Genomic DNA, 25,998 nt, shown 5'->3' with positions numbered 1-25,998 from the left:
AAAGTCCTAGAACAGCAATTGTTTTCAGATAATCGGTCCATTATCTAAATCATTTGAGTCTCAAATACAAGTGTTGTGGGAAAATAGTGTGAGACTTTAAAACAGGTGTCTGGCATCATGTGACTGTGTGCACAGTCATCCTGACATTTTAATCCTGCATCAACATTTTAATCCTAGGGAATGATCCACCGGAAACTGGCCAGCCATCATGTGTGAAATTCAACCAGGGCAAGATTGGTCAAGTAGCACACTAAACAACCGAGAAAAGGTCAACAATGCATCACAGCTTCCTGTGAGCACAGACAGTCTCACAGTGGCTTAAAAGAAGGTAGGTTCTACAGCAAGGCAAAAAGTGACTGCCTTCAGACCACCAGTAAGGGGTGTCGTATAAATCCTAGAAGCATGAAATATGGACCTGTTATCAGATGAGAAGATACCAAAATACCACTTTGTCTAAGGCCACAAAGCCTTGTATCAGACCAGCATAAACATTTTTATAAAGTGTATTAAAATTAAATACAACTAATCAGTTTTTGAATCTGAAAAACGGCCTGTTTCTAACGCTGCTAATGTTCAAACTCACCTATTCAATATTCTTCAGTTCTAAACTTCTTGGTTGGTTTCTAGTTTCTTAGTACTACACATTTTCCAAAAGCAAGCGACTTTTTAAATTCATAGTACTCTGGTTAAAGAACAGTGAGGCTCCATAGGGTGTACTTACATAGGAATTTTGCACACAATGATTTTTTCACATTTTCAAGGCTTACTATACAGGGTATACGAAGCGACAAAATGTTATAAAAAAAAGTCTCTCCTAGGAGATTACCTGAACTTGCTCCTTTAGTCGGAGGATAAATCGGCCAGCTCCCTTCCACCTAGTCTGAGCTTGGAACACACACTCGTTATCAGACAGAATGCGCTGAGACGTCTTAGGAGTTGAAGATTTCTTATTGGGAGGCTCTTTTGACACCTCTTCCAAAAGGACGTAGTCAGTTGGGTTGGGATTGTTGAGGATGCTGTAGGAATACTTAGCTTTGCTGAGAGCCTGTAACACAATTATAACTAAATTTATTGCCAATATTTACTTTTTTATGGCTAGCACATGTTCAGCTCCATGAATGAAAAAGGTTCTGGGACGCTTTTAAAGGGATATTTGTGAGCACGTGGCTAATGTAGCATTCAGCGCAGAACAAACTACACAAGCATCCTGGTTTAACTTTACGATGCAGCTGTAGTGTGAAAGAGAGGAGACAACATGGATCCTTAAAAAGCATCAAAATGAAATGTAAGGCAAATTTAGAGGAGATATGGAAAAGGGGGATGTGGAAGACAGGAGAAAAGGGTAAAATATAATTTCAACTTCCAAAGAGAGCATTTTCAGATAGTATTTATTAAACAAGTACATAATGAATTACATAATGACACCAAAATCCTGCTATCTTCCACATATTTGAAAGGGGCAAAAACTATTGTTTTAATAATACCAATATTTTCAAACCAAAGCAAAGGGATTCTTAAACAGCGTATGAAACAACCACACAGGAGAGGGATGGAGTGAACCCATTTATAGCCCACTTTTCTTCTTTCTATGGCTCTTCAAAAGAGGTGCAAAAAAGAATAGGGGTTATGTGAAAACGGCCACTGATTTAGTTCTAAGATATAAAACACAAAAAATAATAAAAAAAATATACAGTCATTCATTTAATATTCTGTTAATATCAATAAAATAATCATTAAACTTCCATCATGAACTGCCCATCAATAGAAACGTACTGTATACTCTATAAATATATAGGTGCACACACACGCACACAGACTTGCCTACTGATCCCAAAAGATCTACAATTCTGAGCCTCAGGATCCATCATATTTACAAAACGGTGTAATGGATGTCAGAAGACATATCAACTCCTTCTATGAAGAATTGTAGCTGGAAATTAGAATTCAAGAGCAACAGCAATTTCTGTATGCCCTCCATCATATTCTACAAGTAAGATGACTGACGGATTCTTTATACGACATTTAACAGCTATGGTGGGACAGAACAAGGTACAAGCAAGCATATTCTCTCTGAAGCATTGTCCTCCTTTCTCTGCTAAAACTGTTTCTGCCCAGTTACACACATCACCCACTGCAGCCTGTGAGAAGAAACACCATAGGAAAAAGTGGAAGATTCAGCAGTATAAATTCATAAAAGCAAACAATTGGAAGTAGACAGCCCCTCTGCATAGAAAATAATAAATGACAGTGCCACGGATAGCATGCAGCACTTGGATGTGAACAGAAATGTTAAGACTAGCTCTTACCCTTATAACAATGAATCTGCCAGTCAGAAAATCTCTAGGAATGTTTGGCATAGCAATAAAGAAAGCATTAGCATAAATGAAAGCATAGGCATAGTAGACAACCACATTTAATGAAAGACAATTTGAAATTGGCAGAAAGAGGGTATATAGAGTAATCTTCCCTAGATGTATTCAGGGTAACTGAAGGGCGTTGCCATTATGTGACCACCACTGTATGTGCCGTGTGAGTCTGGAGTGGAGAAATGCTCTCTTAATTAGTAGATATGCTCTTTGAATCAAACAGTGTAACATCTCTGCACAAACGAGGGATCAGAGGAACACTTTATATGCACTATTTTTTCTTATAAATAAAAATTAAGTGACAGATGCCTATGGATGGCAATATGGTTTAAGTTTTTGGTCTTTAGAAAAATAGGTCCTATCAGTCTTGGAGTACATCTGACTGAAAACACTACTGTTTGATCATATTTTTGTATTAAAAACAAATTGGACAATATAGCCTGTCACATACAATCAACGTATATAATGCAAAACGGCCAATGCAACTTCACAAATTCAAGAAGTTGCCTAGATGGCATCATGCTGTGCAAGGTGAGTAAGGCAGATAGAACATTGAGGGGATCGTAATATAAGTTAAGTTTCCAAGTATGTTTTTGGACTCTTGGAGCGTTTATAGATTCAAAGATAATACTCTTTATAAAAACTAGTACTACCAGTAAGCAATTTTCTCTTTTCTGTCATGGGATTCTCTCTAATGTCCATAACCAGCTAAACAGAGAAACAAGATGACGAATAAACCCTGTCTCAAAGATAGGATCTAAAAGCTTAGTCAGGAAGCAAGTAGCTAGACAGAGCAAACAAATTAAATAGAGGCCTGACACATCATTGTATCTATCCAGGAGTCAGAGTCAATACAATTATGCTTAACAAAGGAATAAACTAACTTCCCTATGGACATCTTACACATGTCTGGAATAGATCACTCTGATGTCAGTTCCTATCTTTCAATGCCTTCCTATGTGAATCCGGAGCTAGCAGTGCTGTCCCTTGACAGAGTATTCCCACAGTAATACGTGTTTTCCACTCACAATTCTTAGAGTGTGCAGATATGGTTCCCAAAACTACAGAATTTAAACCATATTGTGATTTTCAACGAAAGATGTTGGTGACAGACACAAACTCTGCCTGTAGTGCCTTAGCATTACGCATGACACAAAGTCAAGCTGATGTGCTAAGATTAACTGTAAGGCCATTCAAGACCACATTGCCAAGCTCACCGTCACTGAACTCCTGAAGAAGTTGCGGATACAGTCCTGGACCCTGACGAAGGCACGGTTGAGCTTCCCTTCCCAGTACTGGTAATGGACCGATCTGACAAATGCTTCTGTTCGGCCTCGTTCTACCTCAGGGGACAGCCAAGGCAGACGAGATAGGTCATCTGAAGACGGCCATATTAGTCTTCTTTGGTATGCCACCAGATCCCACTGTAGTCTTTTCAGGACCCAGGATTCGAGGTGGCAGTCTTTTGGAGGCCTGTTGGTAAATCCATCCTCAATGCCAACTGTACCACTCGACCTCCACCCGAGGTCAGACCCGTCTTCAAGCACATTGCTGGAAGCCCCAGTTCTGGCACAACATTCAACACAGTCCCTTACATGGAGAGCAATGTGATGGGCTAGAACCTCCACACTGACACCAGACACGGATCCCATAATTTTATGGGATTCAGAAGCTCCAACCTTGCAGTCTCCACAGCAGTATTTTACTTCTTCAGACACTGATCAGCAGTTTTACTATATGGATTTTGAAAGGGATGCATTTTATGATGAAAGCAATGTTTTTGAGGACCTGCAAGATGCCAGTGGGTTGGATACCTCCCCTGACATTGACAAACTCACCAAACTCTATGGCCACTGAAGAGTCCGTCTCCTTTGTAAAAGTTATATGGAGGGCAGCTGTAGTTCTCAGCATTAACCTACCATTGCACAAAGTAAAGACCAATGCATTGACAGAGGTTCTTTCCCTGGCAGCTACCAATTGGGAATCTCTGCTTCTGTTCAGTGAGGGTATAGTAGATATACTCATGGGCACCTGGGCAAAAACCACCCACCAGTCAACAGACACGTGGGAAGGCCGCACAGGCCAGGATGCTTCAAGGTATATAATCTTCTCTGGCCTGACCACAACTGATTACCTCATAGGGCAGTCTAAACCACGGTTGTGCTTAGGCGCCATGCATGGATCCACTCCATGTGCTCTCTTCAGATGTCCGTCAGTCCCTTATGGACATGCCGTTTGATGGTTTGAAATTTTTCAGGGAGAAGGCTGATTCGGGTCTCGAGAAATTTAAGAAGAACAAAGCCACTGTTGGGTCTCTGGGCTTAGCTCATCAGTACCTCCAACAACAATACTCCTATTGAGGCTTCTGCTGGGCATATCTGTGTATGAAGCGATAATATGGACTCTCAGCAGCAACAGACCTCCCAGCCCTTTTGGGGGCGAGACCGGGAAAGCAGCCAACAACATCCAGACCCACAGTAACAAGGTTCTACACAGACCATAACCCCTCCCCCCCTCACATCCACCACTGCAAAACTGCTTTAAGGGAAGATATCTGATTGTTACTGCATCCTGCAGCATCCCGCTGTGGGTGTCCGTATATGGGGTGGGACTTCATCCCCCAAGATTCACCTTTTACAGGAAGGCGGGGCTGGAGACACTAACGCGCTCTAAAGCAATGCAAGGCCCCTGCGGCATGGAAGAGATCTGATTGTTACCGCATCCTGCTGCATTCTGCTTGTGTGCCCATACCTGGGGTTGGACTTCATCCCCCAGGATTCACCTTGAACAGGGAGACAGGGCTAGAGACACTAACACGCTCTAAAGCACTGCAAGGCCCCCACGTTGCAGTAGTGACTTGTTAGTTGCCGTGTCCTGCTGCATCGCGCTGTGTGTGCTTGTATCCGGGGTGGGACTTTGTCCTCCAGGATTCACCTTGTTCAGGGAGACGGGGCTGGAGACACTAATGTGCTCTAAAGCGCTGCAAGGCCCCCGCAGTGAGGGAGAGATCTCATTGTTACCGCATCCTGCTGCATCCCGCTGTGTGTGCCAGTACCTGGGGTGGGACTTTGTCCCCCAGGATTCGACTTGTACAGGAAGGCAGAGCTGGACACACTAACACACTCTAAAGTGCTGCAAGACCCCACGGTGCAGGACACATCTGAGCACATGCGCGGACCACGACCAGGCCTGTCTTCAGCCAGAAGGTGCTGTGCTGGGTCTGGTCCCTTGTTTGTCGTCTTCAGAAGATAACTTGACTTGAGTTAATTTTCATTGCAAGGCTAGCTATTAAGTCTCCTTTTGTTATGCGGAAAATGAAGATCACAAGAGGTGATACAGCTACTCCCCAGGCTAAAAGTACCTCTCCTGACTGCATGTTGGAGTGCGCCTTAAACATTATTAGTATGGGAGACCATGCTCACGGAGAGTAGGATGTCTCTAGGGGTTGGAAGTGGTCTGGGTAATGACTCATGCTTTGGTTCCCCTTTTCCTGAGGTTCAACCGTCTAACAGCCTAGGAGATGCGGTCATCAATTGGATCTTTCCTACAGTGTCGCATACCACTCCCCCTAGGATATTGACTGCTTCATCTTCTGAGAGTGCAAACACTAGCGTGGCACCCCAATGTAGATCCAAACAAGGTGCCCGCCCCAAAGTAGCTTGTAGCAGCAATTCAAATGGTATCCATAAGGTTTTTCTGAGAACTTCTTTTACAGACTGACGACAGCCATCTATCCCATTGTGCGTTATCATCTATGGGAGGCCCCACGCAATTCCCCTATGACATTCTGGCAAATTTGTTGGAGGTTTATCTTGAGCACATTAGTACATGGCTAAAGCCAGAACTTTCTTCTTTGATCTCGTGCTTGAGTACCTTGGAAACTAAATTGGCATTTTTTTCGTTGTGCTCGCTCCTCCCCCTTACACTGTGAAGGAAACCCTAGTCAGTTTGCTGCTCCGACTTGTATGACCTTGAGTTTGCCCCCCAAAGAGGTTCATGCTTCAACTTTAAGTTCAGAGATGTCAGCAGGCTTATTTTCCCATATGGAATCCTCACAGGGGAGAAGCATTAGTACGTCCCAAGAATTGAATAGGCCTAGGAGGACAGTGCTGCTTGAATCCCAAGCCAGTGTCACAGCATCTACAGGAAATGGGCTGTCTTGTGTCGCATTCTCCGAGCAAAAACCACCAGATGGATCTTTAGCATCTCAAAGAGTGGTAGTCAACCTCCCACCCGCAGCCTGTCCTTATGTGGTTGTACTTACTGGGGTTCCCACCTTGCAAAGGGGTCAGAATGAAACCTATGAGGAGCTTTTTAACAAGTGCCTGGATTGGCTAACACTGTATAAAGGTTTTCCATTACATGGATGCTGGAGACATCCTCGTGGTGCATAGATGTACCTGAATAAGCCCCTATCTCAGAGACGTTACAAGTGATTGTATAATTCTTAATGTGAAATTTCCTTTTTTAGCTCGCAGTCCACTGTTTAGGCCTTGTGCTCCATTGGAACCAAGAAGTGCAATTTCATTGGTTCCCTTGGGCTTCTTTTATAAGCCATCAAGATGCCTTCCTCGGAGTGTGGCTAGTCAACAAGAAGTACCAGCCAACCCTGTTGATGGAAGCTGTAACTGTTACCATCTGCCTTCTTCCAGTAAAATCGAATTTTATTCAGCTGGATTGCTGTCCACAGCCCCTCTTCAAGGACTTCCCGTGGGTTTACCAAGGCCTATCATTTCTTTTACTATTCCCACAGCCAAAAGATTTGAGGTTCTTGAAGACGTTTATTGATTGACTTTCTAATGTACCACTGTTGAAATTGAACATACTTCTGCTCTCTCGGGGTGAACATGTTGGTCTTGATGTTGCCTGTACATATACTTTAATTAATTGGAATGTTGCAGGCCTCAATGGGAAATTAGATAAACCAGACTGGCAGGCTTTTATCAATAAGTACAAGAGACTAAGGGAACCGCCGAGCTGGTCTGATGGTTACGCATGTTATTCTATCCAAGAAATTCCTTCCGTGCGCAGAAGGGCTATGGGTGGTGTCACAATCTGGATTCATGTAAATCTATGAGTGGAAGTTATACCAATTCTGGGTCTGCTGCCTTTCAAATGTTACTGATTCAGGACAGTCTTTCCCGATTTGCCTTTTATTTAATTAACGCCCACAACAATGGTTTTGTTAATTCATCATGTGTATATTTCGAGCAACTGTTTAACTTTCTTTTTGACTTACAGGCTCCAGAGGGGTGCACTGAGGCACAGCCTCGATTTCTTTTATGTGAGGATTTTAATGCAAAATTGAGCGAGGGGAGAGCATTGGAAAAGAGGTCCCAGGCAGACCATAGTGTAGCAAGAGGTATTAAGTTGACAAGATATTTGGCTATGTTTGATGTGACTGATTTAGTTGACGCCGTGAGCGCAGCTGGGCACTCCACACCAACCTTTAGAGGACATGGCCATTGTTCAACTATTGACTACATCTTTACAACAAGGAATTTGGTGCAGCAATTTATCAGGGGTGAGGTAGTGTGGACAGAGTGGGGTGACCAAAATGCCCTATTTGTTCTCAGGGAGTTATCCATTAGTAGGTCCAAGCCAACCATCAGTGTTATCCCCACATAGCATTCTTCAGACAGGCTAATGTTTGTATGGCTCCTCAAAGACTCTTTAGCCGCTTTGGGCCCACTTTTGAAACAGCAAGAAAGTGTTCTTTCTTAATTGTCTGTCATGAGACAGTGGTAGTACCATATTTGTCCATTATGGCACTCTCAGGCAAGCCACTAAATGTTTGTTTCTTAAACCTGTGCGAGCCAGACAGGGGGGACTCATGTTGGTTCGACGAACACTACTCAGATGCGAATCGGCAGTTAAGACAAGCATTGGCCACTCTGAGGGACTGGGCCGTGGTTCATTCCACCTGTCAGGTTTATAGGACCACCCTTAAAACCCGGAAGCAGGCCCTACACAAGTTGGACTGGGAAAGGTTGGAACTAGCTGAGGTGGGCACCAATACAAACTCTTTTGGGACACTGTAAATAGAATTAGGTCAAAACGTAGCCCCGTTAGTTCTCTTCTGCAATGTACTATTTTAGGTTCTGATTGGGCAGCACATTTTTGGGCCATATAGAAGGGAATGTCAGGACAGTTTCAATTCTGGGCAGACTGTTATGTAACGCACCTCCTCTATTAGTATCACTAATGGAAGTGATTCTGGCACTATCACAGTCTACAGGTGGTAAATCCCCAGGTTTTGATGGGGTTCCTGTTGATCTAACAAAAAACAATGCCTCTCTTTGGGGCCCTTTGTGCACAAATGTTTTCAACAGTTCCTTAAATCTGGAGAGCCCTCATTCTTGGAAGCTCTCGATTATCGTACTTATTTTTAAAAAGGGTGACAGGCTGATATCATCGATAGCACAGCTAAGATTATAAGCTGGGTGATCTATAACCAGCTTGTGGGCTGGGCACATGATCAGGATATTCTCTTACCCTATCAATTTGGGTTCCATCCAGGGCTGCGTAAGGTTGAACAGCATGATTGTCAATAAGTATACCCATGCAAGGCGCTGTCCTCTGTACTTGGCCTTTACAGACCTGTTGACAGCCTTTGACTCGGTCAATAGGGTTAAGCTGTGGCTGAGGGTATCATATATGGACGTAGAGGTATATCTGGTGAAGTTCTTGTACAATCTGCATACCGATCAGGAAGCCAAGGTTCGCCTGAGCCCACATGGTGAAATGTCCCCAATATTCGGGTTTAAACGTGGTGTACGCCATTGTTGCACTTTGGTGCCCCGCTCTTCATTTTATACACTGAATCTGTCCATACCTAATTACTTACCCAGTTGATACCCCAAGAATAGCCGGCACTCAGGTGCCCGCATTGCTGTATGCGGACAACGCTGCCTTATTGGCCCAAACTCCCAATGCTTTACGGGCACTTGTGGACCACTTTGCACAATCTATGGATTACCATGACCTGCTTACAAATTATGACAAGTCCCCGGTCATGGCTTGCGGTCCAGGAAGCTTGGACATCAGTACATTTACCATACAGGGTCAGTCACTGTTAAGTGCAAAAGATTTCAGCTACATAGTTGTGGTTTTTAATTGTTCGGGCTCCTGGCAGTCGTAGTTGATTAGCTCAAGCCTAAAACTTAGTAGGGCAGCCAATGCTACCTGCAATCTTCCTACAGCAAGAGGAAAATGGATAGTTACGCCTTTGGTAAAGGTGTATAATGCACAATGTGTTTCTGCTGCCGTGTGCAGGTCTGGGATTTGGGGTATCACCACAGTTCCGCTCTACAGTGTGAAGAAAATCATATCTGTTGGAGCCTTCTGCAACTGCTGCTGACCACCCCTAGTTACATCATCCGCATGAAGCTTAAATAGCGGTATGTGAAGATAGAGTTCAGTTGGCTCCATTATCACCATGGTTTAGCATAAGGGTTAATCAGAGAGCACACTTTTGCAGAGATGTCATTCAGGGCTGCCTCAGATTGGTCAGAGGGAATGCCATTCCTTGGCTGAGCTAATTCGCCAAAACATTCAAGGCGCTGGGGTTGTACTCTATATACATGTACCCCATGAGAGGTTAGAAGGAGACAAACTTAGGGTAAAGAATCTTTTCTAGGTTTTTTGTGAGGAAAGTGTACTCAAACCTAGCTGGTGAAGAACACTGTGCAGGTCTAATATAGGTTTTTTGCCACCCTGGACTCTACATTTTACCTCTCGCTAGAACTCACAAGCTGGGAAAGGTGCCTTCTATTACGTTTCAGAACCGGCTCGGTTTGGAGGCACCTGTGTCCTAGGAGTCAATTCTGTGCCTTTGAGGTATTGGCCCCACTCTATATCTGTGATAAGGTGTCCGTTCATTTACACTTGCACTATATGTTCTTTTGCACTGACTTTTGTCATCTTCACAGTTTATTCCTTAAAATCACACTGGATTTTCAAAAATGTAGAGAGGCCTTGTTCTGTCTGAAATTATTAAATACCCCAGACAACCATTTTATGGTGTTCTCATTCCTTAAAGCAGCAATCCGAGCCAGGAAAAGTATGGAGGAGTAATTGTCCTGGCCTGGTCATGTAACATTTATTGCACTTTGTTTTATGTGTCTTGCATTTTAATCTTTGTTGCTTTATCATAGGTTGTTACTTGTTGTTTTACATACCAATGGGTGGTCTTGATTGTTTGAGGGGCTGCCACGCCAATCAACTCGCAAAGTATTGTGTCTTTGATGAATTTAGAAATTTTACTTGTGTAATTTTATATTTAACCTGTGACTGTATTTTATTGTGTCTTTTATAGCCATGTATGGCTGAATAAAGATTTTGAATTGAATTGAATTGTTTTAATTTGTCCTTGGCAGCACATGATCACCTGGAAGAAGGGCGGGTCACCCTTCATCTTCCTGGATGCGGGACCATCATGTCAGACCAATGAGTGCTCCTAATTGTACAGCATGGCTACTCCATACACTTTCTGTCCTATTCCTCCAAACATGCACTCATATTGCAACACCTCTCGGAGGGCCACTAATTCATTCTCTGTAAAGAAATTCAGGCTCTTTTGTCTAAGTGAGCAATAGAGAGGGGGCAGGCACCAGAGAGCGGGACTGGCTGTTATTTATGTTATTTCCTGGTCCCAAAAAAGGATGGAGGCTTTTGCCCCATCTTAGATTTTCATCTCTAAACTTTTTCATCAGGAAGGATAAGTTGTAGACGCTCACCCTGGCCCAAGTTCTATCTGCCCTGCCTCTAGGAGATTGGATCATGGTGCTCTACTTGCAGGACACATATAATCATATCCCGGCCCTGCAGTTCCACTGGGGTTACCGTCAGTTCCAGGTAGATCAAGAGCACTTTTTGTCCTTTGCACTCCCCTTTGGCCTGACCAGTGCACCTCGGGTGTTTACACAGACAGTGGTGGTGGTCACCATCCATCTGCAGAGTTTGGAAATACCAGTCTTCCCACACCTCAACCGACTAGTTACTGAAGGTGGGCTCACCTCAAACAGTTGTAATCTGCTTCCAGATGGCAGCCAACCTGTTAACATCGTTGGGTTTCTCCATCAATGGGCTGAAGTCACACCTGAGTCCTTCACAGCAGCTCCCCATGTTTGGAGACATCGTGGATACGGTGCTTTTGCGAGCTGTCCCTCCACCTCAAGAAGTCCAGGACATTCGGGCTATGATCCCAATGTTTCAACTCTTCACAGGAGTCTCAGTGCGAGGGGCTCTGTGGCTTCTGGAACTCTTGCCCTCCTGCATGCTGCCTGTTGACCACGCAAAGCGGCATATGTGGTTCTACAGTGGGACCTTAAGTCTCAGTGGGCTCAGCACAAAGGCAGGCTTTCAAATTACATCCAGGTGTCGAAGGAGACTGCAAAGGATTAGCAGTGGTGGCTGGTTGACTGCAACTGTACCAACCATACGCCCACATCTGTACCCTAACCAGAGCTACCCAACCAGAGCTAATGTTTGTGACGAAGGCATTGTTGCTGGGTTGGTGGGGAGCACCTGAGAGGGATGGAGATCAGAGGACTGTGGCTCTCCTCCCGACTATTGAGACGGAACTGGTGTAGGTTCTCACAGAACAACCACCATCTGGTACTGCAACAAACATGGCAGAGTGGGGTCGTGGATCTTGTGCCAGGAGTCTTTACAGCTCCTAAAGTGGCTGAATACTCAAGCTATCTCCTTGATCGCCCAACACCTACTAGGACCTTTAAACTCCACAGTGGGCAAATTCAGCTGCCGGTATGCAGTTATACTCAGAGGTGGCACAGGGCATCTTCCAGCAATGGGGAGAACCATGGCTCGATCTATTAACCACCACAGAGAATGTGCAGTGTCCGTAATTTTGCACGTTGGCATTCCTAAGGAAGTCCTCCCTGGAAGACGCCTTACATCTGCACTGGACCGGGACTCCTGTATGCATTCCGCCCATCCCTCTTCTGCTTAGAGTGCTTAAAAGATCAAGAAAGACCGTGCCCAAGTCATCGTAGTGGCTCCACACTGGGCAAGAAGAGGAGTGTGTTACCTGGAACTTCTGACCATGAACATATGCCCTCCAATGCAGCTGCCTCTTCAATAGTACTTTCTGTCATAGCAGAATGGCACAGCCCTGCACCCAAGTCTGCACAACCTACACCTCCATGTGTGGTGACTGAGTGACGACAGCTGATGGCATTAGATGATCCTCCTGAAGTGATTGCTATCACTGTGGCAGTTTGGCACACCTCCACTAAGTCTGTATATTCAGAGGGCTGAGAGAAGATTGTTCAAAAACATAAAGGCAACAATGACTCTACTCAGCAACACATCACTCCAAATTTATTGGATCATTTTGTGTACACATATGGTGCTCTAACACTATAACACATCTGTTGCCAAGCTGTGTAAACTGGAAACCGGATCCCCAGGCCAGTTAATAACAGAACAATATAACAGTGGAGCACACCAAGAACAAATGTCTATGGATTTTATTGTTAACTTGTGATTTTGTTTAACCATAAAAGTATGTCCATTAAATACGTGAATTTCAAAAAAGCATAGATAAACACCCAATTTTTTTTTTCAGACATCAGTGTGTAAATCACTTTTCCTTTTTAATAAATCAAGTTCAAATATTAGACGGTTTACAAATGTTCATACTCCATTTCTTTGCAACTCCACGCAACCGCATTCAGTGACATTACTTTTTAAGAACACATTTTTGGTACTTCATAATTTCAAATAACTTGATCACTGAGTTCTCATTCACATGATTTCAACCAGTAATAGAAGAGTGTCAGCCTTTACATGATTTCAGCCAATAAGTGAAGATTTCAGCCGGCACGTGTTTCGTCCTATTGCAGGACTTCCTCAAGGCTTGCTCCTGGTATAAATTACTTTTTAGCAAAAGAGAGAACTACTCATATTATGCCTAGAATGGAGAAAGTATACGTTCCAATTGTGCGAGATGATTATTTTCATATTCCCATGAGGCAAAAGTTCACTTATTTCAATATCAATATAAAGTTTGTATGCTGTAATAGATGTGTCTTGGGATGCAGCGCTAGTAACAGGATCCAGATGTTACAGGTTGTGCTCGTGCCCCAGTGCTGTCCGTATTCCCACTGAACGGGGAGGTAACCAGCTGCTGTCAGTGGTAGGAGAGAGGAGGAGCTCCACTATCACATTGTTCTGAGAGAAGTTTGTTGTCTGGTGTGCCTTTCGTCATGTTCAAACCTCTCACTCAAGTTTGTCAGATATCCTTCTGTTTTGTCTTTCACTGGCCCAAAAATGCCTTGCTGTGGGTACAGATCAATGGTATTTATCAGGCCTTTTGGCATTCTTACATTACCGGATCAGCCAAACCATTTCAAGTCACCTGTTGTGATGTGTGTTTTTTAATGGGCTGACCCTGTTTGCACCAACACTTTTCATAATGCCGCAGTGGGACCTAAATTTGGTCCTCGTTTACATAATATGCCCTCCATTCACAACTATGCATAGTTGTCCTTTACACCTGTTAACTATCAAAAAACAGTGTTTTTTTTTACTGCATCAACATCTGCTAGTTGAGTTATTGAACTCCAAGCCTTGTGTGTCAGTAACCATACACTTCAATCTTTCAGGGAATATTGGTGCTTTGGACAAAGCCCATTTTCCTACTAAAGGTGGTTATGCCCTTCTACATAGGGCAATCTATCACTTTACTGTCTTTTTATGGCCCACCCACTCCCCTAAGAAGGAGGAATAACTTCACTGACTTGATACAAAAAGGGCTCATATTATGTTTACATCAGTCACACCAGAGAATACCAGCAAGATGACCAGCTTCTTTTAAGAGGTGCAAAAGAGATACATTTTTTGATTTTTTTTTAAAGAATAAAAAGCTTCTATTACGAACTAAGAAACAGCCTCCAGAAGGCGTGCATACTCATTTCACATAGCAAAGACTGCTACCACTTGCTAGTGGCCCTGACATCACATCCACAACCACTGAGAGCCGCATAATGCCACCTGTGACATGCAAGGGTACTGCTATTAAAATTTCCGGATCCAGTGTGGTGGTTGGGAAAATCACACGGTGAGGAATCTGTGGTTAGATAGAGTCCGTACAAGAAAAGACTTTACTGAAGGTAAGTATCTTGTTCATTTATACTGTGTCTATCAGGAAGGCAATGTGGTAGCAGCCTTCATAGAGGTGGCAGAGGTGTGGCACACTTTATTGACTAAAGGAATGCATTTACTTGCTATACTTTTCAGACTGAGCAGAAGTGTAAAAGCTCTTATGCCACCTCTTGGCTCTATAGACAACAATCAGGTCTTGTGGAAGTGTTTCTTGAAGTCAGTAAAGTGTGCCTCACATGTCCTGTTAGCTCTGGGACCACAGCTACTACAGAAATAGTTTGCAAGTTTAGAAGAAAGGTCTCATGAGGTGTTTTAATACAGGGTGGATTGCCTTTATGTTGAGGCTCTTCACTGGTGTTCGTTATCGTCTGGAAAGTAACCACATCAACCACCATGAGATGCATGGTATCGAGGATAGTATGAAGTCCTCGACCAATCAAGGCTCATCCCTACACCCCAATCTGCATTGTTAGTAATTGGAGAGTTCAGACTTTCCTACACAGATGAAGAGATGGAAGAGGAATGCATTCTGTTAATGTGACCCGCTGAAAAAACATGCAATTCCTGAAAACCTACACCTACAAGCTGAGATGGACATGCTGCTAGAGATAGTAATCTGGAAGACACATGGAAATGGAAAGAAGGGATAAACACTAAACAGGAGCTTACTCTCAAAGGAAATTGCCTCAGTCAGGGGGCTGAGATGTTAGGATGGGCAACCAGGATGATGGAGGTAGTTTACTTTCACTTGTAATTTCAGCAACAGATGCGCCATGTGGAGCTTTGGGACACACCAGGAATCCGGTTGTCAGCCACAGGACACTGCCATAACCATAACATTAAATAAAGAACTAGAAGAAAGCACACTAGCAAATGTAGTGAGGTAAAGGAACTTGGAGAAGATAGAGTGGAAGGACCAACAGAACTGACAAGGGAAAACCCAACAAACATGAGGGACAGATAAAAGTGTAAACTGATACATAAACGGAGAGAGCCAGTGCAACTAGTGACATGTTGCCTGGTGAAGTATCTGAGCTGTGAATGATCTTAAATAGGGCTCTACCACTACTGACTCAGATGTGACCTATGACCAAGAAGGAAGTATCTGAATTCATGCAGTCGATGGTCTAGTCCTACCAATTGAACCTGTCTTCCACTGTTTCCAGTCCACAGAGAATGCTACCCTGTCTATATTTGCCTTGAATGTTGACAGGTGTTTTTCAAACTTTGTTTGATGTAATGACGTGAGATGTTCTTTCTGTTTATTTTTGCTTGTCAGTTAATCAGCTCTTATACTTTTAGACTGTTTATGTCTATATCTTTCTGTGTCACTCTGACCGGAGTATGAGGAGAATGAAAAGCAGGGACCACTACAAGAAAGCTGGATATACCAGTACGTGTTTGTGATGTTTTCAGGGGGGCTGAACATGTGTTAGAGGTTAAGAGTGTTCATGTGCTGATGAGATCGAGAAATTCTTCTTTGAACGGTTCTGCTAGTTCTGGCAAAGTCAATGTTTGTAATTTGCTCCGAAGATCAAATTATTTCACTGAACACTGGAGTATGATCCTTCAATGCAGAAGCTGCCATAGTAGCTTGCTTGAGAAGCTGATGCTCTTGACTTAAATTTGGATCTCACCAGTGAAAGGTACCTCAGCCTCAAGTGACAGATCCTAGACAATCAATCTTGAGTGCCTAAATGCTGAATACCTGGAAGTGGAATGCCTTGAGATTGGATGCCTTGACACTGGCAGGAGTAGGAACACTTCTGACGTGAGTGAACGATTATGCATCCTGAGTGAGAGGCCAGCTCTAGTCATACAATAGCAAAGAAAAAGGACAAAGGTTCCCTCCCTTTGCTGGAGCTGGTGAACTGCGAAAGTGCCACGGTCATACCGCCGGGATCGGCGGAATACCGCCATGGTGGTCTCGGCGGTCGTAATCCGCCAGGGCAGCGCTGCCAGCAGCGCTGCCCTGGGGTTTTCGACTCCCCTTACCGCCAGCCTTTCCATGGCAGTGAACACTGCCATGGAAAGGCTGGCGGTAAGAGGGACTCGGGGTGCCCCTGGGGGCCCCTCCACTGCCCATTCACTTGGTATGGTTAGTGCAGGGGCCCCCAGGCACAGCCCCATCGTGCAATGCACCTGCCGCACGGCCACATTGCCGCCAATTAGGAGCCGGCGGCAATGTTACGGCCCAGCGGGGGATGTCCAAATGCGGCTGGCAGGTTCCTGGCCACATAGGCAGCCGATTGGCAGTCGATGACCGTTAATGTTGTAACGAGGGCCAAAGTCTCATAGCATAACACTCAGCTACTTTTGTAATTCTTAACTGATGGAGGCTTGTGTGAAGGTTTTCACAGACTAAAATGGAAGCACTCTGACTATTTTATATAAAGCATATTGCACCTATAGTACATGTTACATAGGACCCCAATATGTGCTTGTCCTGCGCATGTCAATGCCAGATACATACATGAAGTCAAGCAAGCCAAATGGAAATATTCGACCGGTAGAAAAATCAAACTACAGTGGCATCTTTTTTCAAAGATAATACTTTGGAGGGAAAAGGGGTATAATTCAGTAAAACTCCACTGATTTGTATGAGAGAAATATGTATGATGCTCCATTAGGGCAGAGGGGATGAAGATGTCAGGTAAAATTGTAATGCCACATGATCATTTTTTTGAGGGCACATTATCATCTTGAGGAGACTCCCAGTCTGGTAATGAAGAACACTCAACAAGGCAAAGACGACGAGCACCATACCAATGAAGCAAATCAATTAATTTCAATCTTTCTGTTGGGGCATATATCCCTGTCAGTTTACCTCAGCCCCTATAACTGAGCTTCTTCTGCGACATACACATGTACCTTGGCTTAAACAGGCGGACACATTAATAAAAATGTTAAATAGTTAAATATCCTGCAACTTGTGTGGTTTATTAACACAGGATCTAAACATACCCCTCAGTGGCTTGTTAAGTGTTGCTGTTCTTTGGTCACTGGACACTTCAAAAGAATTTTCTCACTGGTAGTACTTCCTGGCAGAGTTTTTTTTTTAAATAAACCATGAAAAATGAAAGGTGTGCAGTCATAAACACGTCAATCAACACAATCATTTGTGTTTCCTACCTGCTGAATGATTTCCTGAGCAGTACTTAGCCGGAGGGCTTTGATAACAGTGCGAGGTTGCTCTGGAGAAACATCATGCACTTGAACAAAGAATGTGTCATCTTCATACAAAGTGTTCGCATTTTCTTTTGACTCCTTCGCTTCTTGAAAGTAACTATTTTCTTTTAAACTCTGAAAATAATTTGAAAGGTACAAATTTGTTCAGTTTTTCTCCCAGTGGCTGCATATTCCACAGGACAATCTCAGATCAACTTAGGATATCATGCACTACCCCAAGCTTACGTTTATATTAGTTATGTTAGATAGGACATCCTCTGACAATAGTAACTTTCTCCAGATAAGAAAATTGTATGGTGGCATTTATGTGAAAACTATGGACCAGATTTAGACCTTGGCAGACAGATTACAGTCATCAGGGTGGCGAAGGAGTTAACGTCTACCATCCTGACTGACGGCAGTCTATCCTATTTAGGAATGACTGCCAGCCCAATGGTCATCTCTGTATGCTGAAAGGAAAAGTCACCACAGCAGATACTCTCAAGGTACAAAACGTTTGGTGAGTGGCTGCTGCCGGTGTTGATAGCCATTCACCAAACTTTTAGCATTTTGTGTTTTTTCAAAAACAAACTCCTGTAATGAGAGTTTGTTTAGTGAAAAATAAAAAACTCATGTCTTCCACACCCTCGGAGTTTCGTCCCCATGTGTGGGGGGTTCCTTTTTTTCTGTCCCTCACTACCAGGTTCTCCTGGCAGAGACGGGCAGAAAAAATACCATCAGACCGTCCACTCTAAATATATGGCTATCCTTTGAAGGCCCTTACTCAGTCTGCCTAGAGGTAGTTTTCTGTTGATAAAGCCAGCAGGTGCTCCATTAATGAAAAACAAATTGTCCTCACTACCATAAACAGGGAATTCTGACCGTCAGTTTGGCAGACAAGGTACACTGTTGGGTCTGCAGACAGGAGTACTCTGTCCGCCAAACAACTGTAAATCACCTCCTTCCCCCCCACTGCTAAACTGATATTTTTTACATTACTTTTCCATTAAATTGTTCACACTGTTTACCTTACCGGGATTTTAGAAAATGCATGAATATTTACAAAGTTCCATTTATAAATGTATGACAAGACATCTTCTAACTAAAGGGTCTAAAAAGCTCAAGAGTGCAAGATATCTGCAGATAACCAGATAAAGATATATTTAATCACAATATCTTGGCCAAACCCTGCATTATCAAAGCACTAATAAAAACATAGCCACTTTTACCTAACAAAACTGTACTTTGATCTACCCTTAGGTGTCATACTGGATTTAAACCATTTCATTATAACACCACACACAGATGCCTCAAGTCACATTAACCCACTGAGTCCTTTACTGTCTATGGTACAAGTTGTTTGAATGTTGCCCCCGTTTTCTTTGATTAATATCTGCACAGGCTTTTCTCTTTGAGAATGTATAGCATAGCTGTGCTGGTAAAGAGTGGGTGGGAGTCAGTGTGGGTAGGAGGAATTCAGGCAACAACCCCCTAGAAATAAACTGCAGGCCCAGACGACATGTATAATTCCCGCCTCTTGTAACCCTGAGAAAATGGAACTTAAGCGACCTCTACAGCTGTGAGACAGAGCCAAAGGTGAAAAAGCAAGGAAAACATCTGGAATACGCTGCAATGCAACAACTGTAAAAATGGTCGAGTTAACATGCAATCTCAGATTTTTTTCCAAAAAAGTGAACCGACATCTCTGCTAACTAACAAGGTGAAAACACTCTCCCAATTACAGTTGACTTTGCTATATTATGTTCGATATTTTTTATTCACACCAACAATACCTCAGGCATGAAAGTGCTGTGACAAAAAGTTCAGGGAACGTGGAAAAAAGGTGCAGAAACACTCCAAAATCATTTTCATTCTTAGAGGAAGGATTCACAATAATACCAAGCAGCATTGGCATGATCGCAACAAATAAGAGGATAAGAAAATAACAATAGTCCCTTTTCTGTTTCCCCTTTTACTTGGGGGAGAAGTCTTTAAGCGTGTTACAGAGGCTGAACATTCAACATCATTAGATCTTGTTTCCATGTTTTCAATGTATGACAATAAGCTGCTTACAAGGTCTCAAGACCAATGAAGTACAGTTAAATGTTATCATCCGTTATTCCACACCAGAAACCCTTCCAATAAACATGCTTCCATGGTAACTACTACCTAAAGCATCACTTCCTACAGGTAACTTTCCAGTCTGCTACAAGTGTAATACTTACAGGAATTTTCAAAATACACATACAAATTCTGCCAAATAATGAAATATCTCCTATTACTGCACATATCACAATTAGGATTTTAACAACCAGCACCACACCCCTGCAGTTTTTCCTGATAAATTTTCGTATGTCAAATTTATTGAAATTTATCAGGTGAAAATGGCAAATAATTAGCAGGACATGCACATTTAGGTGCACCTGGTCTGCATACTATTCCCCATTATTGAGGACAAACTTGTATTTGGGAGTTATTTATCAGACCCCGGTAAACTCTGACTCAGCGGAGACAGTTTATTGATTCTGATAAATATCAGGCCACTCATAATGAGGACATAAGTAGATCAACCTGTTGAACTATTCAAGCATTATCTGTAAGGATCGTGAAGTCCAAGACTCTTTCAAGGTTCTTAACTGAATGCCATCAGAAAATGTACTTATCATGTATTTGTAAATTGTATAGTGTATGGTATTTGTTGAAACAAGATGCTTCACAAGAAATACATATACAGAATACATATAACATTGTGACTGATATTTCATTCTGTGTTTCTGACCTCATCTGCTCTTTTGTACTCTATAATGTCTTCCCTTTTAGGTTTAAGTTTACAATTATTAAGTCAGTTTGGTATTGCTATTGCACTACAGACAGTACAACATACCACAAATAGAAAAATTGGTTATAAAAATGATAATATTATGTAGCTTCAATACACAGAGACAACTTAAAAGACCATCATTTACAATTACCCCAGCTGTCCACGACAATTTGCAAACAAACAATTGACGTGTTGATCTCTGAAGACATCATTAAAGAAACTGTGGCCCATATTTATACTTTTTAGCGCCGCATTTGCGTCGTTTCTTAAAGTTCTTGTTTCACATTTTAGGAAAAAGGGGCTTTCAACCAGCAATTGCCTAAACGGACATACATATAGCAGTATGAGAAGCACTGGCAAAATGTGCCACTACAGACACTGTCCCACTTACAATGTGGAATGCAACCATTAAGTGGAGAGTCTTTCCTCTCCAGGTTTGACAGGCTACTGAGGGCACACTACATAAACATCTAAAACAATCTTCTCATCAGCTGCAGGTAACGTTTCATCCAAATCCTGCTTGTAAGAAAGTGAATTGTTAATTCAGGTGGACGGTAGTCCGCCAAAAGCAATGAAGCCACTAACCTTGTAAGTCCAGTCAAGGATTTCAGTAAATTACCCGGAGCTCCATCCCTGGTAGCTATGGCATAGACCAGACAGGCTTAACTCAAAGAAAATGTGTACAGGATTTACAAGTAACAAAACAGACTAAAAGGTCAAAGAAACAACATGTTAAAAATCCCACTCAAATTTATAAAAAATAGAGACAAACACAATAAGCAAAATACCAAAATGACAAAATTGAATAAGGGAACCGGGGAGGTCATTTTTAAACTTTTAAGTGTAATGGCACGAAGGTCGGATACACTAAGTGGACTGATCAGAGTGAAGTCTGGGCGTCAAAGAGGCAAAATAAATTCTAAATCCCATTCAGAAAGGGACTTTGTCACTTTTTTGAAGAAAATATTTGTAATGTGTTCTGAGTCTCAATACAGAATGGGACTTTTTTTTTTTTAAGATGAAAAATGCTCCCTGCATGGGCCACTGTTGAAACTGTAGTCTCCACCATAGAACTGAAGGCTGGATACCTGAAGCACACTGGTCCTGCTGGTGCTTTGTAAATTTCTAGATAAAACTTTTCGAAGTTTAAAATAATAATGGGACTCAGATATTTTTCAGAGGATAGGGATCTTTGAGCAGGAAAAAGCTCAAATCCAATCTGAAACTGTGGCGCTGCTGGTCAGAAATGTTTTTGGTTGGGTCCCACTAAAGCTTTGGTCCCCTGGAGCAATAGTTTCCAAACTTTCTTCTGATGCCCAAACAACCACAGGAGTACACTTCAAAGGCCCACAAGACTTCTGGAGAGGCACTTAGAGATTCTCAGGGTGTCCGGGAAAGGCTGATGGCAGGGTAAACTCCAGGTTCAGTTGCTGCTGATCAGTTGGGTGCTTCAGAGGAAAGGCCTCTTGCAGCTTATTGAGTCCTTACAGCAACACAGGTGGTCAGGCAACAGACCGTTGGAGTCCACTTCATTGTCCTGGCTATAAGTGGCAGAAAGTCCATCTCTTAGAGATTTCCTCACAGTCTCAAACAAAATCCGAAAACTCCTTCTTCCCTTAAGCAGTCTCTGTGCTCACCAGAGGAGTGGCTAGGGTAATGAGCAATCCCCTCCTTTGTGGTCACTCAGAACCTGTTTTGGGGGTAGCTTTCCTCCCACTGGGGTTGGTGCCAGTCTGACTGTGGGGACAAAGGCTAGGCCTTTCCAGATGCCACTTGACATTTGCTTCTGACAGTGTAGACCCCTTTGATGTTAGTTATGTTCCTGGACCAACCCAAACTGGTCTTCCTGCCAAGGGAAGAAAACACCTCCACAATCCCAAGCCATCGTCCCTGCTCTGAGAGCAGTGTTCATGCCTCATTAAGGTCAAGCACTTGATTGACAGCTGCTGGAGAGCTAATATAAATTAGCCTCCAGGAGCTTCAAGAAGAGACAAGGCAACTTTCTAAAAGTTACTTTTCCTAAATATTGTAATAAAAATCCAACTTCCCCACTAAATTGGGATTTTAAGAAATACTAAAAGGAGTAGCTGAACTATTTTTCTACCACTTTCTACTTGGGTCCAAGCGTGAGATACAGAATTAATATTTTAATCTTTACTCTAGTTTTTCTCATATGAGAGGAATGTTCCACAGTGAAAATGGCTCTTGGGAGCTTGTCACTGCAGGGACATGGTAACTTTAGGAACACAACTTTTTTCATGGTCAATCCAATTTTTGTGGACTGTGTTATTTTTGGCTCTGTGGACTGGGACTCTACTAAGCAGACCCCACTGCATGTGCTCTAACCCTTGTATAAGTTTGCATTGGCTACACTCCTAGTTGGCGTATTTAACTTACTTATAAGTCCTAAGTACATGGTACAAAGTGTACCCAGAGCAAAAATAATTTTTTTACTAGTGGACTACGGCACACATTGTGCCACCACTACATAACAATGTAAAACATGACCGCAGGCATGTCACCCGTAACCTGGATGTCTAGGTTTAAGCTGCATCTTTGACCTGTCAAAATACCCCTTTTGGATGGCCTAAACCCTCCTTTTAAATATTAATAGGTCATCCCTAAGCATGCCTTGATGCCCAATAAGACAGGGTGCATGGTATTTCAAAGGACATGTAAAGGTTTATTGTAAAACATGTACTTACAATGACAAAGCCACAAACTCTATTTTCACTGTAGCAGTGGTCGCTATTTCATATGAAAACATTTGGAGTTGCTATTAAAATTTAATTATGCTATCTCTGCATAGGAATCAGATAAGAAAGTTCTTGGACTTTTAAAAATATTTACTACAAATCGAATTCATTGACAAAGTTGGATTTGTACTGAAATTTTTACAAGAAGTATTACAAGGTTGCCTCTAACATGCCTAAAACCTCTAGAAACCTATTTGCATGAGAGCCCAACTGTCACCCAGAAGCTAAGTAGCTCCTTGATGAGGTATGAACCTGCTCCCAGAGGTGAGACAAAGGCCTTGGATGTGGGGAGGTCTTCTGTTCCTCTAACAGGATGACCACGCGGGCAATGCCCAGGAACTTAATTATCTGCAAAGAGGCTTAAACTGTCACAGGCAAATGTAGCTAACACTGGGCCTGCCTCACCTTAGGTCCTTTTACCCAGCCAGGCACCAATCCCAGTGCGAGAGGAGCTGCCCCCAGAACCGGTTTTGAGTGACCATAGAAGAGAGGTCGCTCATTTCCCGGGCCACACCTCTAGGGTGGGCACAGGAGCTTTGCACAGGAACACAAGAACTGCTGCAACAGTGTTTAGGGTTACCCCTGAGAACATTTTCCCTATTGGTTAGGGAGGGGGCAGGAGTCACCCCCACCAACATGCTAGTGCCTGGCATAATATGGCACCCCTAAACAACCTCTTGAGAGTACTGCTGGACCTGTGGAAGACAAAAGAAGGACTGCACCTGCTGTTGAGGCCCATGAGGAGAACTTTAGAGGCTAGGCCTGCTCCCACTTCTACCAAGGATAAGAAATGGACTGCAAAGGTTAGCTGACCTCCTTTTAAGCTACTGGCACAAACAAGAAAGCCCACTTTCCTGAAGGAAATTAGTGATCAGTACAGTAAACACGCCTTTTACCTGTGTGTCAGAACCTTCTGCCCTACTTGTTTACATTTTCGCTGCTATGTTGCTTTACTCACCCTTGGCCTACATGGGGTATATGCAGAGTAAGTCGGCATGCATGGTTGTGCATGTGAGCTGGGGTTTTTGTGTGCCTATAAAATGGAGCAGTGAATGAGAGCCTGCATATGTGTTACTGTGTGTTCACACAGGGTTATATGTGTGCTTGTGAAGGGTACAATACATAGAAGTCTCTGTGTTCCAAGGGCCTGCTGGAGAAGCATGTCAAGGTAGTTGAACCCAAAGACAAATTTGTGGATTGCTGCATTCCTGAGAGCTGAGTGGGACACACACCGGATGAAGTAAGAGACAGGTGGCTTGTACACTTCAAAAGAACTCTGATTTATTGAGATGTCACTGGTCAAATGGGCCTCGGCACATCTAAGGTAGTAGATGGGCTGATGAGGGAATCATAAGGAGTAGGGTTGGGAGCCTTTGTAACCTTTTGATACATATATCACTGAGGCAAACTTCAAGGTGTGATCCTCTAGTTACAGCAATGGTCTGTTTCTGCTGAGGAATTTGGGGCATTTCTGCTGTGAAAGACTTCTCTCTGGAGACAAAGCACAATAGAGGAATGGGCACTTCAAAGTGGGCAACCCAAAGAACACGTACTTCAAACACAGACATTAAATCACATTTTTGTCTGGAAATGGATTTTAATAAGAGGAGCTTGAGATTCCCAAATTGCCAAACTGAAGCTGCACATCAGCATAGAGAAGCTCAGCACAAGTTCTGTCTATTTCTACCAAGACTGGAGACTAAGGTTCTGCCAGTCTCCCTGCTGGGTGAGGGGACATTACCCTGGAGAATCAAGACCAGTCACCCTGGAGCACCAGTTTCTGGCTGATCCAAGACCAGAGGGGCTTGTGAGTAGCAGGAGATTGCCTAAAGGAAGCAAGGTCAGTACAGATCCTGACGAGTGGACCCCTGAAGCAGAATGTGAGATCTGAGTCCACGTCAAGACCACTGCACCGATCCGCCCCTTCACCCATCTACATTGTTCGCGACCCCCGTATATCAGTTGGGACCATCATGAAGGTTAAGGTCCATTGATCTGGTGCAGTGCTGTGGTGATGAGAGAGCCATTGTCCTCTGCAGTGTTGTGACCCAAAGTGGAACATCGCCTTGAGTGCTCGAACTGAAACTCCTGTATGCCAGGTGGGAGCTGTGGAAGAAGCTGTGGGTTGTTGTCCATGAGCCACTGGGAATCTGAAGCTGCTATTTGTCATTGGAACGCATGTAGCACCCCAAGCCTGCCATTGGAGATCAGCACTACTTACCATGACAATGGAGGAGCGCACTGGAGATCCAGACCCCATGCCGGCTGCAACAAGACTACCATTCAATGCTGGCACCAGCTGAAGTAGACTTCTATGCAGGATTACTGAACGCACCCAGGCATTCTGTCGCATCTCCAGCAGGAGCAGATAGGGCTGCATCTCGAGTCGCAAAGCCCTTGAGGAGGGAAGGTGATGGGGCTTGGGGAGAATCTGCTCTGACTGATGCACCCAAAGTGCTGGGACACTTGACTTTGAATAGCCACTGTGGGACTTCTAAGACTAGTATTCTCTTTGGGCCTAGCCTAGATATTGCCTCAAGTAAATGGGGAATAACTTGGTCTAGAGCTAGAAGAGTGGGACAGTGGTGCCCGCTGGGACTGTGCTAGAACACAGACATTAAGAAGAGTATGTTTTTATTTAGTGTGTATCGTATTTTGCTTTGGGTGTGTGCATAAATACTACATTTTATAAAAGCGAGTACTTGGCTGGACATTTAATTATTATGGTTGCTGAACGTACAATGAGTTGTGAGTTTGT

General features: G+C 43.3%; 1 protein-coding gene across 4 annotated transcripts in view; it reads right to left on the bottom strand.

The window, feature by feature from the left end:
• Positions 1-25,998, bottom strand: part of PLCE1 (phospholipase C epsilon 1) — an 848,028-nt gene that overhangs the window by 49,087 nt on the left and 772,943 nt on the right. For all 4 annotated transcript variants that reach the window (XM_069239847.1, XM_069239849.1, XM_069239848.1 and 1 more), the window contains 2 exons: positions 17,628-17,798; positions 827-1,045 (listed from right to left, as the gene is read on the bottom strand). In XM_069239847.1, the coding sequence (XP_069095948.1) occupies positions 827-1,045; positions 17,628-17,798 (390 nt within the window). The remainder of the gene's footprint in view (positions 1-826; positions 1,046-17,627; positions 17,799-25,998) is intronic.

Source organism: Pleurodeles waltl, chromosome 6, assembly GCF_031143425.1.
Source record: "Pleurodeles waltl isolate 20211129_DDA chromosome 6, aPleWal1.hap1.20221129, whole genome shotgun sequence".
Taxonomy (NCBI): Eukaryota; Metazoa; Chordata; class Amphibia; order Caudata; family Salamandridae; genus Pleurodeles; species Pleurodeles waltl.
Note: the sequence above shows the minus strand (reverse complement) of the source record. Positions and strands in the feature narration are given on the sequence as shown.